Raw genomic sequence first — 21,338 nt, 5'->3', positions numbered from 1 at the left:
CTAAATACTTGTTATTAAATTACTTATTTGATACTTAAATTTGATAATATTTCTAATTCAATATTTTTATCTAGCGTGATAATAAGCTTAGTAAACGTTAGACATATTTCTAAAATTAATTTTAATGACTTAAATATTATTTTTATTGATAATTTTGTCGTTAAAAACAATTATTATAATAAATTAATAATGTAAGTGATTAAAATATGCACCAATTAAATTATTTCAATAATTAAATAGATGATTGTTATCCTTAAAGGTTTTGAGTTCGAGCATAAATAATATTAGGGAATTTGAGTGTTCATTATCAAATAATTGAGGAGTTAGCATTGATTGAAAAATAGTATATAAAATAGATAAGTAAAAAAACGATCAACTGTGTCATGATATTAACCACTTACTTAGAATCGATTTATCGTAATATGTGTAATCGTTATAATAGATAAATAGCATTATATAAATAAATAAATATTCACCCTTTTAATCCTCAATTTCTCTTGGGTTTCTAAAACTATTGTTTTGGGTTGATTCCTTTGGGCTCACCAATAAATTCACTCACTAATAGTTAACCTAATTCTTTTTTAGTCATTTCTATGATTTCCTTGGTCAACATCACATATTAACTCAAGTGATTCTTAACCATTATAATCATAATTATCTTGATATCTTTACAAATTTCTCAAAAGAAATTATTAAAGTGATAATAATAACTAATAAATATTTTCACATTAAATTTAAGGAATTGAATAATTTTATTTCACATATGAAAAAATAGTTACACTCTGTCATCTTTTGTATTCTTACTGAAGCTGGTTCATAACAATCTGCCGATGCAGAATGTGATTGATACTGCATCTTTTATTGAAGTTGTATTTTTCTTCATCTTCTGTGTCTTCGTCTTCTTCTTCTTCTTCCTCATCGTTATGGTGGTTATTTCGAGTTTTATGTCCATCTTCGGGATAAAAGTGTTTCTCTCTGGTTGGAATAATGGTCGACCTAAGATAAAAGTTTTTCTCCATTCGAGACTGTGGGGAACGGGGGTGGCCGTTTATGACGGTGATGATGTGCAGTGGAGTGGGCAGGGACAAAGGATTGGGTTTTTTTAAATAATTTTTTAATAAAATTAGGCTTTTTTTTATTTTTTTCCTTTTATAAATAATATTTTTATTATTAAAAAAATAAAAATATAACAATAGACACCTAAAAATATAACAAAAAAAACGTTAAAGATATATTTTTAATAAAAAATTATAAGCATCAAATCGTATTTGAAGTATAGTTAATACACTTATTCCTATATTAAATCTTAAAAAAACTTAAAATATGATATTAATAAAATAAAAGCCAACACCTATAATTCATTAAGGTAATATAAAAATTTTATTATTTATTATTCTAAACATTATCCAACGTTTCTTTAAAAGATTCATACAGTTTTCTAATCTCTTATTCTTTGGTAACAAAGAAAGTAAAGATTTTAGCTGTAATTCGGGGTTATTCTCCAAGCCCGCTTTGTCATCTTGAAGAAGCAATTGGATAGTACCAGGCGGGTTTTGCCATTCTGAGAGCCCTACGTGCATCATGTAGCCATAACGGTGCATCATTCTGAGAGCATCGAAAACACCGTTAACTTCCATAGGAATGAGAACAAGCTCGACTGTCCATCTTTGCTACAACATCTCTCATATTCTCTAGATTAGAGTCAGTTCATAACATTGACTAGGGGTGGTAATCAGTCTGATAGCTTTAACGTTATCCATGTCCACCATGATGCGTCTAGCTTCATGCTTCAAGACTAGATGGAGTCTGTTCAAAAGTCCCCAAAGCTCAACGTGGAGCACTGAGCAACGTCCAATATGTCAATTATATCCCACGATCCAGTCACTGTCATGGTTTCGAATGATGAGGAAGAATACACGTAAGAAAGGGCATTCCAAAATCGATTCGTTTGGTGGTTACATTAGCTGGCTATTAAAGGCAATAGAAGATAGAAGGAAAGCATGAAAAATATTGTTGAAATCTGTTATCCTCTTTCCTCTCTAATTCTCTCTCGTCTTCTCTGTATTTCTTCTATCCTATCTCCCTTCTATCTTCTTAGTTACTGTAATTCTCTTGTGCTTCAGTGAAAATACAGCTTTAGCATCTTCAATTCATATCAGTGTGTTCTTGAGTTCACAACATTGGTGCTTTAGTTGAGAGATTGAGCTATGATGAATGAAACAGAGGCCATTAAAAGTCTGCAGGAGACTGTCGCTCGCCACGAACAACTATTGGGTTCTCTTGAAGCTCATGCTGAGGAGCAGAAGCAAGTAAACGAAAAGACCCATCAAATGCTTCAGGATGTAATGCGTCAAATAACTGCAATCTCAATGCAGTTGGGGCTGACGTTCAATGAACACCCTGAAATCGATGGATCGGAGAAAGTTAAGGCTAAGCAAAATGACTTAAGCATAAATGCTCACTACATGTTCGACGATTTGCCAACACCAAAGAAATATGGCGTTGAAGACCAAACAAATCGAAGCAGTAAGAAAATTGATTTTCCAAGTGAAATAACGGGAATCATAGGTTCATCTAAACCTGTGGAAACAACAGAAATTCCGATTGAAGATCAGAATATTAAATTACAAGAGCAGTTACCAAATGAGATGGGGAACCTACATGTAAGGAGCATCCAAAATCATGTCAATGGCAGTAAGTGTGGAAACCATCACTTTGAATTAAGTTTTCATATCGTTAAGTATCTAAGATTAAATTCTTGGATGTTGTGTGCATCGTATGTTGCTGACAATGGATATAAATTACAGCTTATGGGAGTTGCATATAAGAGATTATCTGTTAGGAATTTCATGTTTCTAATTGTTCATATTTGGGAAAAGTTTAGAGGGATTCATTCATGGGTGTTTCCACATATGAAGGTGCTGGTTGAGTTTAATGATCCTTCCAAGTTTAGGCTTCTGCTAATGGAAAAGTATATGCCTCAAATCATTAGAATTTTTGAAGTCATTGCCGTCATTTTCATTTCTCAGTGGTTCTTCTTTTGGAAGCTTCATATTGATGTTTATGGAGATGGTGATCAAATCCTTAGCGCTATAATTAATTTTGTTAAAGCTGATGGACTTGTTAAACTTGCAAAACTTGTCGAGACAGTTGTTGAAGATCCTCAATATATCAACTATTTGTTAGCTTGGAATGAAGTGAATGCTCAAAGTGATACGTGTATTGATAAACATTTACCGGCAATTGTTTTTCGAAGAAGTGGGGGGCAAGCTTTATCAGGATATTGTTATTGTGCTAACCTACCAAAGGACTTCGACAACTTCGGATGGATTAAGTATTTGATTGAAATGCAAAACAGGTTAGCACCGAGCAAAGATGGTATTAATCATGATGCAAGTGTAACAAGCGATTTGGTTTTTGACAAATTACAACCAAACCGGCAGCTACCACTTTTCTTTCAGAGCAATCCGCAGTTATGTCAAATGTACTTTGGGTCATTCGGTGGTCTTGAATGGATTGAAAGTGTTGCATATAAACTGGATGTGCGCACAACTTCAAGAATTTCCCATGTTGTTCGTATGTTTTCTCTTAAGAAACGTGTGCGATCTATGGGTATGCAAATCATACCACTATTGATGTCAGAAACAATTGATGATAAATACAAACTGTTTCATTTTCTAGCACCATGGGAATTAATGATAAATGAAGTTCTGGAGCCTGAAGTGTTAGTTCAATGGGAGGATCTATGTAATGAGACAACTAATTGGATGACTATGGAGGAGTTTCGGAAAGCAAATTTTACTTGGGACCTTGTGGACAAGGTCCTATTCAGAGATGGGAGTAATGTTATGCATCAGAATTGGAGAAATCATGAGAATATTGATCCAAATTTTGGAGGAGATAGATTGTTGATACAACGAGATACATTGTGGCTAGGATTAGAGTCAAATTTAACTCGAGAACAACAAAGAATGAAAATGCAAGTTGACCATAAGCGTCGAGATAATACCCTGCAAGTGGGTAGTTGGATGTTTTTATGCTTGCAACCATATTGTCAGAGGTCACTTTGGTTTCACAAGCAGCACGATATTGGACCCAATTATTTCAGACTCTACGAGATTCTTCAAAGGATGAGTATTGGGGCGTATAAGCCGGAGCTACATGCATCTCCTCGACTACATCGAGTTGTTCATGCAGCCATGCTTAAGCCATGTCACGACATTCTTCAACAACTGATCACTCCACAACCTCGGTTGGAAAATTCAGGTTCAACATCTTCTTCGAACCTTGAGGACAAGGTTCTTTTCCAAGAGGAGGGTATTGTTATGACCCAAGAGCAGTCCATGCCAACTCAGCAAGCACATCAATCATTGCCAAGTCAGCAAATGGTGAGGAAGAATACACGTAAGAAAGGGCATTCCAAAATCGATTCGTTTGGTGGTTACATTAGCTGGCTATTAAAGGCAATAGAAGATAGAAGGAAAGCATGAAAAATATTGTTGAAATCTGTTATCCTCTTTCCTCTCTAATTCTCTCTCGTCTTCTCTGTATTTCTTCTATCCTATCTCCCTTCTATCTTCTTAGTTACTGTAATTCTCTTGTGCTTCAGTGAAAATACAGCTTTAGCATCTTCAATTCATATCAGTGTGTTCTTGAGTTCACAACAGCAACGTCCAATATGTCAATTATATCCCACGATCCAGTCACTGTCATGGTTTCGAATGATGCCACCACTAGCTACTTCCATGAACCTTAATAGGTTATGAAATATGGCCCTAATTGCCTCTTGCTTCTAGACTAGCTTCTAGACATTACGAGTTGTTCCAGACTGTTCTAGTCAGTTATGAGTTGGCATAGTCAGCGGGTAGGTAGTTAGCTATATAAAGAACATTGTGTTGTAATTTGTTTTCTCGTGCATTTAATGTAACTCTTATATTAATACGGATGATTTGAACTAATCTAGGTGTCACATTAAGGTCACATTAAAGTCGTTGAAACGATTTACCGTAAAAATAGTAAAAAATTAACATTTTTATTAAAACACTTAAAATCATAAAATAATTTATAAATACAAAAGTAAAATTAAATCATATTCAGAAATAAAATAGATTTCAGACTCGGATATAAAAACAAAATACAACGTACATGCCCCCTAATCACATGTACCATACTCTGTAAACAACGCCGGAAAACTCCCTTACTGATGTTGATAGTTGTACTGGTTCAATCCTTTTAACCTGAAAAATGTGACCGAGTGAGCTTCGAAAAACTCAGTAATATAGAACTATTAGAGATGCTGAGGAACATGCAAATAACATATAATCATATGTTTCCTTATTGGTTCAGACATCTACAGATTTTTATGCTAATCAGAGATTCTACGGATATTTCAGGTAGTAATAAAAAATAAGCTTTCAGTTCATATTGAAATATTTCAGATGTCTGGGTTCAGGAGATCAGAATAGGTTGTCTAGTGTGTTCTCACAAAAACCAGGAAAACATATAGATTTTTTTTAAAACTATAGTAGTCTCTCCAACCGAACGCCAACGCATTTCCCCAGAACTACATAACCTAAGGGAGTACCTTGGGGCCTGCGAGCCTACCTAAGAAAATTCTCAGGGCCACAGATACCTACCCAAGAAAAATCTCAGGGCAGCAGAGCCTACCCAAGGGTCGCCTTAGGTCCGTAAAGAATTACTAGTCAGTGCAGAACCTATAAAAAGAATTAACCGCAGTGACTGAACCTGCCAGAGTCTTCATACCAGATCCCAGAGTATCCCGTAGAAAACATTTTTCAGTCCGTAAAATAAGGAATTACCAGACTTGCAGAATCTATAAAAGGAGTTAACCGCAGTGATTGAGCCTGCCACTCAAATCAGTTCAACCATTATATTTCAAATCAGAGAAAACAATCATGTGCACATCAGATTTCAAATAGATATTTAAAAAATTATTTAAAACAGTTATATTGCACACAAGGAACACACTGGAGTTTTCAGATATGATTCGGAGATACACGATAATCTTATCAGGTAGAGAAACACATATATTCAATATACTGATAGAATGTCGGAAGTTAGAATCACTATCGGAAGAGTTCATTAGCAGATGAAATCATTAATTATTTAGAAATTTTTTTAGAATTCTTTGGATATAAGTTACTTGTTTTTCAGATATGACCAGAGTGATTTGAGCTGATAAGGGAGAACGAAGATTCATGACATTTACCATCTATGTTGATCGATCGGATTATCAAACAACTAGAACTGAACCACTTCTAGAACTGATACTTGTCGACTGATCAATTCATTGCCCTTCCAGGATATTCAATCATTCCTGAGCTTAGTGATATTCTTGGGTCATTTGCATTCAAGGGGTATTTTGGTCATTTTACGGATCCAAGATATTTTAATCTTTTCCTTCCGTCCGATCTTATTATTTAATTCAAACTTATCATCTATTTAAGTCATTTTGAACAATTCTGACAAAAGAGCGCCATCGATAAATTATTCTTCAGGTATTTACTCATAACTCGAAGATTTTCGGGTCAATTGCATTCTCAAATGTTACGAACGGATTATCAGGAAATTTCTGTACCAAAGTAGGATCTTAATAATTAAATCAATAATTTATCGGGTTCGGTATGAATTCTCAGAGTATTTTCTCATTTAAGGTCAACTCAGACTATTTTATCTCTCAATGGTATTTTCGTAAATTCTTAACCAGGTAATTTCGGTATTAAAAATCTTAACAATGATAAATAAAATTTAGAGATCCTAGAGTTAATTACTTTTCCGAATAATCTCTAAACTTGAAATTATTCCTTATCAAACTTCTAATTTCTTGTACAAGCCATCATAATTTTATTCATTTACCGACTTTTTACCGCATTCGGATCGAGTGTAGGAATTAATTAAGTACCAAGATAAGACCAAACATTTTCATTCATTCATTTACCAATACCAACATGGTCCATAAAACATAAAAATGTAGTAATGTATTACCTCAATTTTCGTGCCATACTGATCGACCAGTTAAATTTTATTCGAACGCCCTCAATCTTTAATTCAACTTCCTATAATTCCTCAAATACATAACAATGTAAATTTTATCAAAAACGAAGCTTGATTGCGAAAAATGATCGAATCAGGTGATTAATTAGTGAAAACCAACTTAACGGGTTCGAATTTGGCAAAACGGACCTAAAACAAACTCATGACGTCAAAAAACGTAGGGATAGGTGTTACCGAAAAAAGTCAACGGTCGGTCAACAGTAGTCAACGATCAACACGGTCAACGGATCGGCTCCTCGGCTCGGTCGACTCTATCCAGATGGTTCGGTTTGGCTCGGTTATTTTGATCCAGACCGGACTAGCCTATTCAGACCAGTCCAACCGATCAGCCAACTCTCCAGGCTGTCAGACGAGGCCCACGCGCAGGGGGTGGTGCGTGCGACGCGTGCAACGGTTACAGTCGTCGATTCGGCGTGAAATTTTCCAGACTTGTAGATTGAGACCTCGGGAGTCTCTTGCAAGTGTTACTTTTCAACGAAACATAACTGATTTCAAAAGTTTTGAAACATACGAACCTCTCCAACGGTGGCTGGTGAGTGATTATGATGGATCAACAATGACACGATGATTTCGATCGGATTTTGAGCGCATGGTGACGATGAGTCCGATGGTGTAAGAGGTGTGATGAACGGGTGACCGGATCGATGGAAAACCAACAGCGATCGAGTTACAACTGACAAAGCTTCTGGTTAATATTTACAGCGAACGATGCCGATACACAACGGGATAGAGGTCGAGTTTTGTTCTTCGTTTAATGGTGAGTCTATTAGTGGTGTCGGATTGACGAACGGTGACCGAACGGTGAAGAAATCGGAGCTCAAAAGGGGGTTGGCGGGTGAGAGGAAATGGGGAAAATTGGGATTGCTTTCTCTCTGGTTTGAAACCAGAAACCAAACATATATTCTCTCTGTCGACACAAAATGGGCAAATTCGGGTTTAAGTCCCTGAATTTTCCTTCACTTCCTAAAATCGTATGTCAATTTTGCGATTTTACACTTTAATCCTCAATTTCTTTCAAAATACCATTTTAAATTTAATACTTTATAATTTCTAAAACATAGCCTCTAAATTGGGTTGTGACATTAAAAAATATTTTACGTGCTTTGCACTATTCATAAAAAAATCCATCATAGTATCTATCACCAAACGGATCTGAGGGGTGGTTACATTTTTTTTTTTTTCTCTCATTTCTATGCTTCTATTGTTGCTTCTTCACCTCGATGTTCATGGAGTTTTCAACGTCTGCTGGCAAATCATTCTCCAACAAGAAGGTTAATAATATCCTTGATGAGACAAATTTCTTGTTATAGAAACAACAAGTATTGTTGACAGTTCATAATCATCGGCTCGCTGTTAACTGGATCAATGCAACCTCTACCGGAGATGGTGGCTAATGAGAGTGGTGACATGGTTGTCAATGAGCTTTATGAGGAATATGTTGCTCAGGACAGTGCCCTTGCCTCATAACTACTGTCTGCCATCAGCCCGTCTCTGCTATCACAATTCATTGGGGCGGACACAGTGAGGGAGATCTAGAGGACGATCTTGCAGTTTTTTACAAACCAATCAACCACGGTGGTCATCATCCTACACTACAAGCTGTAATCTATAAAAAAAAAGGGCCATGACAGTATGTAACTCTATATTAGTCGTATAAAGGAGGTTTGTGATACCTTAAGCTCGTGTAACAGCCCGGTTTCGCAAGCTCAACACATCGCGTGTATTATGAAGGGCCTTCATCCGGAATATCAGCCATATGTGGCATTTATATCCACTATCCAGGAGATATTGACGCTTGATAAGATTACATCTGTTCTAATCGATGCAGAGATGCAACTTGCTGGTTACGATACGCAGGACGAGTAACTACTGATGAGTGTTCACCTAACTCATGTTGCTACTAGAACTAAGGAGAATAGCATTTATTCGTTCGATCGGTAGAATACTCATGTACACAAAGCTCGAGGTAGATATGATGGATGAGGGCGTGGATGCTCTAAGGTGCAATGTCAACTTTGCAGGAATAACGGCCATCTCGTTGATGATTATTGGTTTCGGTTTGACAATATTTTTTTTTTGGTAAATCTACTGATCATAATTGTGCTGGTAATACTAGTAATACATCTTATACCAGCTTGGAGACTGGTTCGCCTAAGGGTGATGGTTGTTTGTGTTACAAAAAGACGCGAGCTGAGGGTATAGTATGTTTCTCATCTCAGCCGTAAGCTTTCACTGAATCTAACCGAGATCGTTGGGTTGTGGATTCGGGGGCTACACATCACGTGACCCTAGACTCTTCCAACATTCTTCACAAAGATGATCTATCCGATCCAATTAATCTCGTTGTAGGTGATAGTGTTTCCTTACCCGTTAATGCTTGTAGTAAATATGCTTTGAGTACTACCTCTCGAGCTATTTTGTTAAATAATTTATTGTATGTTCCCTCAATAATTAAAAATCTTATCTCCGTCTCAAAGCTTGCTAGGGACGAGGGTGTGTATTTTGAGTCCTATGCCACTCACTGTTGTGTTCGTGATAAGGACTCTGGAGATGTTTTATTGCAAGGGAAGGAGCGAGATGGCCTTTACTCATTTGAAGTTGATAGTGTAGAAGCAAGGAGTTCACCTGCTGAAGTTCATTTAGCTGTTACACTGGATCAATTATATCAAAGAATATTTTGTACAAAAATGTCTTGATTAGATGAAGAAATATTAGACCTTTGACACAAATTCTCATGGCTTCAAACTTCGTAGTTCAACAAAAACCTTAGTTGTATATAATTGAAATGATATACACACTTTGATTACTTACAGAGGATGAGCATCCCAGAGATTAAGCAGCATCCTTGGTTTTTGAAAAATTTATCGAAAGAACTGGTGGAAATCGAAAAAAAAACTTCGCGAAATCAGAACGCGACCAACTGTCTAAAAGCGTAGAAGAAATAATGTGTATTATCAGGACGCGCCTGAACATATCCTGTATTGATGTCGAATTCCCAATGAACGTCAACGCCATTTTGAGACCGGTTGGTGGAATGTCACATACTGTTGATTTCACATTGTTGGGAATCCATTCAACAAAGTAGGATAAGTTATTGTTTTGAACGTTCAACATCTGCTCGTCCACTTCCTTGGTGCTCATCTTACCACGGGAACATGGCCGATGCAGTCAAGTACCGGCCATGTCGCGGATCGGCCGCACACATCATGTTCTTTGCGTCACACATTTGTTGAGTGAGGTCAGGAACAGTTAGGGCTTGGTATTGTTGGGATCCTCTTGAAGTGATAGGCACAAAACCGACCATAAAAAAGTGAAGCCGAGGAAATGGGATGAGATTGACGGCAAGTTTTCGAAGGTCAGAGTTGAGCTGACCTGGGAACCGTAAGCAGCATGTGACTCCAGACATTGCTGTCGATATTAGATGATTAAGATCACCAGCTGAAAGTGGATCAAAAACAATATTACAAAGATGCAAGCCAAAAAAAATAGCAAATCAAAGCCTAATCAGCAATCCAATGCTAAATCAATGATTCCATTGATAGCAAAAATCAAAGCCTAATCAGCAATCCAATGGAAAACCAATGATTCCATTGATAGCTAAAATCAAAGCCTAATCAGCAATCCAATGCAAAACCATTCATTCTATCGATAGCAAAAAATAAAGTTTAACTCGATGGGAATACTTACAGCTGGGATTGGAGAGCTTAAGTGTCCGGAAACAGATATCATACAAGGCTTCATTGTCAAGAACCATACACTAATCAGCGTTTTCAACCAGCTGATGAACAGATAAAGTAGCATTGTAAGGCTCCACCACTGTATCAGAGACTTTAGGCAATGGGAAAATCGAGAAAGTTAACACCATTTATTTGGGTATTATTCCCTTATCTTCGAAATCAAAAGTGTTCCCATTCCAGATCCGTTCCACCTCAGAATGAATGACAAACCTAAAACCCTAATTAAAAGAGAACAAAGGACAATCCAGCAGAGGTTAATCAAGTTTCTTTAGATCAAAATATACATTTCTTCGTTACCTTGAAGACAATCGCAGTTTTCAGCGTCTTTTCGAACAACGTCAAGGACCCTCCCTTCTGCCCACTCCTCGTTAATGTTTTCAGACCCGACAACTTCGTTTTATGTCAATCCGGTGCCGGTAACAACTGGGCTAAAGGCCATTACACTGAGGCGTTCATAGTAAAATAATTGAAAATAGTTAAAACAAATACTATATTTTAATCGCGCTTAATAAAAAATAATAATTTCAAAAAAATCCTATTTAAAAGCAAAAACGTGTTTGTGTGGGGGCAACGGTGATGACCCACACATGAGCATGATTCGAACGAGTCGATCGCGAGTTAGATAATAAGCATGATTCGAACGAGTCGATCGCGAGTTAGATAATATTCGATTCGTGCTCGTTAAAAAATTATATTGTTCGCTTGTTAAGTTCGTTAAATTTATACTCAACTCGTGCTCGTCAAAAAAATTTGCTGCTCAACTCGACTCGTTGCTCGTTAAGCTCGACTCGTTGCTCGTTAAGTTCACTAAAAAATTTACCTTATTTTTTTACCTAAAAATAAAATTTACTAATACTATATGAGGATATTAGGGTTGGGTTTTTTGTATTAAAATAATAATATTAATTAATAATAATTTATTATTTATTAAAAAATAATAATAATTATTTAGATTTATTTTTTGAATGAAATAATTTTGAAGTAATTACTAAATATATATTTTTAAAAATTAACGAGCTGCTCGCCAGTCGAACGTTTATCGAATTTTAACCGAGTCATCGAGTTGCTAACGAGTTAAAGCACCCATAAGCATGCCAATCTTTTGCCCAACAATGCGCATGGAAAATGGCAAAGCAGAATGATTTTTTTTAGGGCCAAAATACTTGTGATTTTTTTTAAAAAAAATGAAAATATTTATGTTGAATACACTATTTCACGTGCTTCAATAATTTTCCTTTACTTGTAGAATTATAAAATTTAAAGTTTCATGATTCACCTCTTAAAAATCGGGGCTTAAATACCAAAAAATGCAACCCATATCAGACCAAGCTGTAAATCATCTGATTAAGGTTTTGGGGCCCAATCCAAATATAACAACCTTCTCCAACAAACCAAATGGGTTGGTCAAATTGAAGGTTCATAATATCAATTGTCCATGGCTTAGTGCTTACTTCAACCCACTCATATAATTTAGTGTTTTATCCAATTATGATATATACAATATATGATAAATTATAATTTAACAGTGTAATTATAAATGAATTACTTTATTAATCATAAAATTCGAATCACCTAATCTGATTAAATTATAAATTTATGACTTCATGAAAAGTAAAATTAAATTTAATAATTCAGAATATAAATAATTGGGTTATTATGGTTGACGTCTTTCTACAAATATAAAATGTTTTCGGTTCAGCTAAGTAGTTGCGTCAATCATTTCAATCATTTTTCCATAAAACAATTCAGCAAGCACACGTCACTAAAATCCCAATGCTGCACATATTGTCACTTGTCAAACCTTAGACAGTCAGCCTAAATGTCCCGTATTTGATATCTCCTTTTGTCAAAACACCTAACCTGTCACATTCCTGTCTTGGATTCACTATTCTCCTTTTAAGATATTGTTAATTGACGTTTTAAAAATATTAATATAATATTTGTTATAATAGTAATATTATTGAAGGCGATAATGAATTAGTTCATTTTAATTGAAAAATTATTTTATTTATTATCAATAGAATTGAAAAGTTTTACGAGTAGAGTTAAATGTATGAATTGTGATAATATGTCATAATATTTAAATATTGTTAGCAAAATTAAAATATTTCATAAAAAATTATCTAATATTAACTTTTTAGATAAAGTATACAAATGGTCATCCGATTATATAGTATTGTTTTATTGAGTCTTTTGATTATTAAAAATTACAAAATGGGCACACTATTTATTGTATTCTAAACTCGTCCTTTTTTGTTAAAAAAATGATAGTGGGTTGAGTTTGACGCTAACTTGTTAAATATAATATAATAGTCGATTGAGATTCTGAGATCAAATTATATCATATATCAGTAAGTGATTAACGTTTAACTCAAATTGTTATAGTTTTTAAAAGAAAAATGACAAGTTTAAAACACAATGAATAGTCAGGTGATCATTTTATAACTTTTAATAGTCAGAGTCCTCAATAAAACAACTCCCTATAGTCGGAGGGCTATTTATGTACTTTACCCTAACTTTTTATACTTGTAATATTTTAGATTAAAACATTATCTCATATAAGATTATCTTTTAATAAAATCTTATTTTTTTAATATTAACTAATAATGCTAATCATATGACAATATCCATGCTTAAGTGGGGGTGCCCCATTCGTATTTGGATGCCAGGGGGCCTATCTTTCATTGGTAGTTAAGTAACTACCTTTTCCCTTTCGTATTCTGGGGTATCCAGTCATTTTTTTATTTAATAGATTAGTATTGGGTCAATTATCAATATATTGTATCCTAAGACTGCACGTATAACACATGGAGAAAAAAATAGATCGAATTTTATTTCATTTTTTAGAAAATTATAAATTTAAATATATTTAAAGTGTAATTAAAGATAATTTTATATAATATTATAATTCAAGAGCTTGAGTTTAACAATATTTTCAGACTTGTAATATATGCAAGTTTTCAAATCGAATGATGATTTAAAAAAAAACAAGTGGAATGATCCTCCAAATTATTTTAGATTCGTGTATCCATCATGTGGATACAAATATAAGCGAAAAGCAGCAGTGAGAATTGTGAGATGGACCACACCATTTTAGGAATGTGCATTTAACTTTTGCCAATGCCATGTTCTCCCTTTTATTTATTTTTCCCTTCACTAAAACCTTAACATTTTTTTATTTTGTAAAGATTTTCTGATGAATTCAAATATAACCCTAGTGTTGTTAGATCAATTCCAAGAGCAAGAGACGTCAGATCAGAATCGCTCATCCTTAGCACACTTTGCAAACCAAGTAATCCAAATGGATCAGGATTACACTGTGCAGACTGCAGCCTGCATCGATTTCATCCCAGGTTCTCTAAATGACTGACTGACAACTGACATCTGTTACAGACGAAAGTGGGATTGGTTTTGCTGTTGCAGGTATTGCTGGATAAGCTGGTCATAACCCATACTAGAAACCGAATTTGAGGAATTTAGAGGTCTTAGACCAATCACAGGTGGTTCACTGGTCTGAAATAAAAATTAAAGAGTGTTATGAATAATTCTATGTAACATCCACCAAAAAAGAGAAAACATTGATGGAGAGATAAATGCATCTGAGTGTCCAACATAGGAATTCAAACCAATTTCTTCAACTTTCAAAGGATCCTTCATTTTGCATGTTATTACAAGAAATAAGGGATTCTTTGGGTTTGACCAACAATGAGTCTCAATTCAATCATGCTACCGAAACACTTTATGAATTTGATTATGAATCTGTATCCCATATACCAATAGAGAAAGATAAAATATATTTTTCAACTCTTTATTAAACGATAAATCTCACACTTTTGTATTTTGTTCTGTACATAAACTTTCAAATGTGCTAAATAGTCATATTTCAGGTTTAGGGTAATTGAGAGTTCTAGATTAGGTGCATTACTGGATAAAATTAAACTAAAAGCTAATGTCAACATGCAAGAGCGAAAAAAAGAAGATGAAGAAAGAAAGAATATGCACAGACTAGTTTATCAAATATTGATATGAAAATAACCTTATCAACTAGTAGCTTTAACAAGAGTAAGAGTACTTTCGGAGATATGTACTGAAAGATTATAACACTGAAGAGTCAAACAAGGATTAAATCTTCAGTAATTGCTTTAACCAGGTTCGATAAAACCAATCGTAATAGAAAGATGAATGATGCTACGAATGCAGTATAACACTTACCTTCATCATTTTCCCAAAATCGGAGCAGTCCATTGAAAGTATTACTGATATATTCTATTCTATTCTATTCATTCTCCAGCGCCAGGCATAAAATTGTTGCTAAATTTCATTAACATTTACAAAAATAAATAGATTCAGGGCCAACCAATTATTATTCCTCTATCTGATGCTAAATACTCAACACAGAGTAGTGGGCCGGCATGACAGGCAAGAACAACGTTACATGTTCCCCGGGAAACCGTCCAAACTCTAGCAGTCCAATCATCGCTTCCCGTAATCAGAGTGTCTCCAGCCATTCTCATAGACATGCATAACTGACTCGTGAACTCACTGTTCCTTCCAAGGTCTACACACACAAAAATGAACCAAGAAATTGACCAAAATTCAATATTTCTTTGCTAATTGTATCCATTTTGTATGCCGTAGAAGTTTGTGCATCTGCCTACCGGCACGGATGTCCCAATATTTGCTACCCTGACAATGCAAAGGATCCATCAGTCTTCAAGGAGACAAACCATATCGAACAGGCAAATTGCAAGTGACTTAGAAATACGCGTCTCTGCCAACAGCAGCCAAGATCCCACTGGAGTCATCATACTCCAAGCATAGAGCTGCACTAGAACAGCGACCGACTGTCTCCACACAAGTGTCAGTCCAAACATCCCACATCTTAACAGTTCCATCATAGGCAGATGTTAGGACCCATTCACCAGACGGCATACGCACACAGATGACCTGCAGTAACATAAAGAGAGGGATGCCATATTTCAATTGTCCAATTCATGCACATTTAAGAAAAGGAAAAAATAGCTAAAATTCTTTGCAGAACACCATTAAAGAAAACAAATTTAGAATTAGGAATCTCAATAAGTAATTCATAAAAACAAGAAAACAATCAACATTCAAAGAAGTTGATTTATGGAGATAAACACAATGTTTACACTTGCAGAGAACTTTTGTGGAGGTTGCTTTAGGACAAGTGAAACATTTAAATTTCACAATTTCAGAAGTCAGTCCAATATAATTTTCATTTTACACAGTCAACGAATGGAAAAATGAAAATCATGAATGAAGGCACCTTGCAGAAATTAGATTTTATGGACTGCATTATATTGAAGCCTGAAGTTCTTCGATGTTTAAAAATAAGAAAAATAAGTTATACCTTGGCAGGATTGGCAACGAAGATATGGGAAAGAAGATGTCGGCAATCCACAAACACCCGTACATAGTCGGGTATATTGTATTGAACACTCATTATTCTCTGTTACAACAAAATCAATTCAGCTTCACATCAAGAAGGAAAATGGAAATCATAGCTCATGTAAGAGCCAGAATTGAGAACTAATAAGGAAGAGATTATCTATGCATCAAGCACAAATTTATATCCGAGGTTGAATGTCTGTGTTACATTTGATTAGAAAACAGAAATTTTTTTACCTTCCCGTCGTATTCCTTTCGTGATAGGACTTCGGGGGCAATATACGCTGGTGTTCCATGAGTTGATTTTGGTTGTGAATGCAGCACTGCGGACTGTTCAGTAAAGAAATTAGAGAACTGAACATTGAAAAATAGAGTAAGAATAGCAGATTCCATGAAAGACAGTGTTTATTTCGAATTTGGAAATGAACCTTGGAGTATCCGAAGTCACATATTTTAAGTCGTGGTGTCAGACTTCCATCCAGGAGTGTGTTTTCTAGTTTCAGATCCCTGTGAAAAATTTGCTGAAGCAGAACTATAGAATGAGGCATGAAAGTCGCCATCAAACAGAATCTCAAAAGGTTACTTATATTTTTATATATTTCCATTGAATGACAGTAGCTGATTCCAGATATTAACTACTGGAAGAAAACCTTGCCTTTCGACAAACAAATATCGTAAGTAAACATGAATTCAAAATAATTTCGAGACAAGAGAGAAAGAAATATTAGCTCATTCAATTGAATGTGGATAGAAACTCACATCGTCTTCGCTAAATCGACCAGCGCTGCATATTCTCTCAAAGAGTTCACCTTCGGAAGCATACTCCATAACAATAGCTAAATGTGTTGGAGTCACCAAAACCTGCAGAGAGATGTGAAGTTTAGTATAAAGCCAAGCATGTAATGTCCGAACCCAGAATTCCACGAGTATAGCTACTAACATTTAATAAAACAAATGTCTCACCTCTTTAAACCTGATTATGTTTGGATGTCTTAAAGATCGGTGGTTAATGATTTCCCTTTGAACATTTTCATCAATCTGAAATCGAAAAACAGAAACGGTACATTAATATGTTGAGTGAGAATGATATTCAAATCCATTCAAAACGCAACACTGTTTCAGACATAGAAAACCGAAAAGACAAGCACCGCGACCGTTGAGGAAAACTGGGAAAGAGAGACAGCCACTTTTGTAATGGCAGCAGCAGATAAGAAGAGAAAAACATCATAAATCGAGTCAAGAAGAATATGAAATATCATGAACTTGGACCCAAGGACATTCACCATATATTACTCTCATTTTGCTTGAAGTACTGATTCCTGGAGCATACTGGACATGAGTGTGATGATATGACCCTCTAAGTAAATGGGAAGCCTTGAAAAAAAAAACGTAACATACCTTTGTCGCAGCTAAGCTCAAGTAACATAGTTCACCATATGAAGTTGAGTAACTTGAAATTCCTTTCAACGATATTCATCTCAGTTATTTTCATCCATAATTCAATGTAGAGATTCTAAAACAAAAACCATATTACTTATTTACTCCCCTTCGAGTTTAAATGATCCCCATTGGGAAAACTGTTCCCACCGGAATGACATTGACAAATGCAAAACTGAAACTAAAGCTTGTTAAAAGTAGCAAGCAGCCAATCACCTTTAGACAAGCAAAAGTAGATTTATAAGCAGCAAAGGTAAACTGAGGTAGCTAGGCAATTTTCAACAACCCTCCTTTCTTCACAAGAAAAACTTCAGTTTGACGATGTAATTATGGTCCATTGAAAAGCATGACACAAGCATGATTTAACCAATCTCCAGACATTGAGAAATCAAAACAACTTTCTCTGAAAGACCAGAAGTTAATCAACTTTCAAACCACATCTATAAACTGTAAATCTCTCATTGTAATATATGCAAGAAAGTGGTCAGCCATATTCAACATCAAACATAAACAATTTTCCATGTTCAGAAACCAATCACCAGACATAAAATTTGCCCAGATTTTATGATCCTAGAATTGTTGCCAATTCAGATAAAAAATTAAGAAATAAACAGCAGCCAATTGGGATTAACTCGCATATAGTTTATCAACATACCTCGTAGAGCTACAATTCATGGAATTCTTTCCAAATGCACCAAAACAGACATTGATAGAAGCTTATAAAACTAAAAGAAAAAACAAGAACAAACAAAACCCAAACCAGGAATATTGAAGAGACCAATAAAAATATTGGCAAATCTTCTCAACAATCACAGTACTTATCAACGGAAAATTCACTTCCCCATGCTCCGCCTCCGCAAATCCACCTTCATCATCACCAACCAAAAGGAAAACAAGTTAAAAATTATAGCTTTCCAAGTAAGAACCCAGAAAACCAAATGCCCAAAACGATCACACAAGAAGAAATGAAAGGAAATACAAAAACAGAACTGGAGAATTAAGCATGTTACGGATGGTTTGAGAAACCATGGCAGCTTCCTTGTGGATAACAAATTCCACCCCTTCAGCGCTGATGAGTTTTCATGCCCAGGCATGGATAGCATGCCCAGGCATCACCCACAAATAAAAAACAAAATATGATTTTTCATGAAAAAAATCAAATATATATATACATGCTTAGTTAACTTCAATGCAAAGCACACGCCCGGAAATATCATCACCGACCACTGCAGCACTGCCCGATAAAGTTTAGTACTTACATAAATTACGACATAAAACATGGATACTTCTAACAGAACCTCAGAAATTAGTGAGAGGAAGACAACCAAAGTACACTCACGTCATAGAAATGCAGTGGTTCCCCAATTCTGTATTTTTGAAAACATGGTTCGAAGGATGCAATCGACATCTATTCCCTAGCTTTGCAGAAGAACCAATTGTACAAAAAGGACCTACTGAAACACCCTGTGCCATCACAATTTTGAAATTTCTCATGAAAACAAATCATTACAACAGATTACAGCCAACAAAGAACTTAGCTTTCACAGTCAAAGCAAATCATAAAGATTTCAGGTACTCAAACCCAAATGCCCTGATAATGTAACTTAGGGACAAGCCTCTTCATTCCACTCAGAAATCAGAAGAAGAAAATGTAACTTACATTTAGATATACAGTAACATTCAACAATGGAAGCTGTAAATCAGAATTCAAACACCCCAACTCAACAATAAAATGATATTATATTATAAAATTTGCAAATCCAAATTACTGACTACTACCACTAACTTTAGTATGCTGTATAGATCTAAAATTTACAGATCAAAAGCACTACAACGGCAATGACTAGTTTTAGCGTAAATTCCCTGAGAAAAAAATAAAGAACATAAAAACCCACAACAAATAATCAAAGGAACCGCGCTAACACCAATATGCTACTCGTCAATAAGCAAAATAAAAAGAAAACACCAATTGAGCCGTGAGAAAAGAGGTAAATCGCTCCAAAGTGAACTCAAAATCGACCACTCCTTGGAAAAAATTAAACTCGACTTTTCAACTTAACCTCCAAGCATTCAACATAAAGAGCTACCTCACCACGTAAACAATGTAACTTCTCCAAAGAATTGATTTACAGTCTTTTAGCAATGACGAGGTAGCTTCCGAGTTATTGATTAAGCATTTAAAATCCAAAGAATCCAATGGTGTGAAAGCTAAAAAGAAGAATTCTCCCTCGGTAGAAGCAGAAGATGCGGAAAAATGATGTTGAGAATCCCACATCTATACCCACATCTATAAAAGATACGATTAAAACATTGGATTTAAAATTCAAGGAACTCCAAATACTCAGGATCTAGATGTTCATTAAGAAATACTTGTATTTATGAACGGGAAAATAGAGGCACGTGTAAGCCTACATTAAATCCATTCCACATTTGAAGTATGCTTAAAGCAAATCAGCTTATTACCTTTGAATATTGTCCCTTCCAGACCATCGTTTTTGTAGCAGTTCTTTGGAACTCGTTCGGAAGGTGCATACTCAACAATGGTTTTAAACTGGCCCCCTAAAAGAAGAGAAATACTACTTTTACTTTGAAACTCATGTGTAGTATCAATTTATTGAAAGCTTCTAATTTTTAAAAAGGCTGATGAAAGCAAGATTAATTTAGAAAATGGTAAATAATACATAAGCTTATCAAGACTGGATGTTGAATCTGTCAAAATATTAATTTCTATTTCGGAAAATGAAGATGCTCTAGCATCTCCAAACTCATAGACTTCCAGCTGCATGTTTAAAGAGTAATCAGATCCAATGCAATGAGAAGGTATGATAAACTATACAAATCTCACTAAACAAGAATTACCTTTCTCCTTAACAAACACATGCCCATTAATGAATTCAGCAAACTCCAAGACATCCTCAGGGCTCTTGAAGTCTATGTATAGTCTAGAACACAACTGATGCTTCTGACTGCAAAATAGTTCCGGAACTTAACACTGTAATGAGAATACCTTTTGCTGTATTCTAACCTTAGAATTGTGGTCATATACAATTAAACAAAAACTGCATCGGATATGTGTGTGTATGCAAGACAAAATGAGTCTCCTAACAGTATCTTCTACAGCATAAATTCATATTTGATCAAAAGGACCTAGAACATGACAAAATCTCCCTCCATGAGGGTAAGAGGAGTGCTCATGCTAGAGATGACTGAAACTGAGTTTTCAATTAAGCAAAGGAAGGCCAAATGTTAAGCAAAATGAAACAAGCCCATTTACAACAGACCGGCATATAAACCCAAAATGACACAATCTGCAGAGAAGTAACCTAATATACTTGAAAATATAAAACAATATTCATTTACAAGCAACGACAATTACTGCTAAAGAAGTAGCAATACAGAATCATACAAAACTCACCGTTGAAATAAAGTGAAAAGACAGCAAATTTGAAAGGAGCCTAGGATATAAAATACCAAAGAAGTCTAATTAAGAACACAATCAGAAAAGAAAAGAGGAACTAACCTGATCTTTCCTGGACGGAAGGAAAACCAGTTGTAACGGCCAGCAAAGGCACTATCGACTCGTACTATACTATGGCCAGCATAAACTGATTACAGCTTCAGCTCGTTGCAGGAAAACACAAAAATACTGAATTACCTCTAAAAGAAAAAACAAGAACA

At 35.2% G+C, this 21,338-nt stretch overlaps 1 protein-coding gene and 1 pseudogene across 2 annotated transcripts; both read right to left on the bottom strand.

Moving 5' to 3' along the window:
* Window positions 1-9,873: 9,873 nt before the first annotated feature.
* LOC120199109 lies at window positions 9,874-10,958 on the bottom strand (annotated as a pseudogene).
* Window positions 10,959-15,031: 4,073 nt separating this feature from the next.
* On the bottom strand, window positions 15,032-21,223 carry LOC120199108 (serine/threonine-protein kinase SAPK2-like). Of its 2 annotated transcripts, XM_039200305.1 has the most exons (11): window positions 21,181-21,223; window positions 20,520-20,626; window positions 20,124-20,219; window positions 19,000-19,124; window positions 17,187-18,526; window positions 16,983-17,084; window positions 16,652-16,744; window positions 16,461-16,553; window positions 16,186-16,284; window positions 15,470-15,758; window positions 15,032-15,369 (listed from the first exon to the last, which is right to left on the bottom strand). In XM_039200305.1, the coding sequence occupies exons 6-10, from the start codon at window positions 17,049-17,051 to the stop codon at window positions 15,567-15,569; spliced, it is 546 nt and encodes a 181-aa protein (XP_039056236.1). In that variant the 5' UTR covers window positions 17,052-17,084; window positions 17,187-18,526; window positions 19,000-19,124; window positions 20,124-20,219; window positions 20,520-20,626; window positions 21,181-21,223; the 3' UTR covers window positions 15,032-15,369; window positions 15,470-15,566. The 2 variants fall into 2 exon arrangements, with proteins under 2 accessions (XP_039056236.1, XP_039056237.1); XM_039200306.1 differs by lacking the exons at window positions 19,000-19,124; window positions 20,124-20,219; window positions 20,520-20,626; window positions 21,181-21,223 and having other exon boundaries at window positions 17,187-18,839.
* Window positions 21,224-21,338: the final 115 nt, after the last annotated feature.

The sequence above is a fragment of the Hibiscus syriacus genome, unplaced genomic scaffold (genome assembly GCF_006381635.1).
Source record: "Hibiscus syriacus cultivar Baekdansim isolate YM2019G1 unplaced genomic scaffold, ASM638163v2 tig00005352_pilon, whole genome shotgun sequence".
Lineage (NCBI taxonomy): Eukaryota > Viridiplantae > Streptophyta > Magnoliopsida > Malvales > Malvaceae > Hibiscus > Hibiscus syriacus.
The sequence above is the reverse complement of the archived record's forward strand: the minus strand, read 5'-3'. Positions and strand labels throughout refer to the sequence as shown.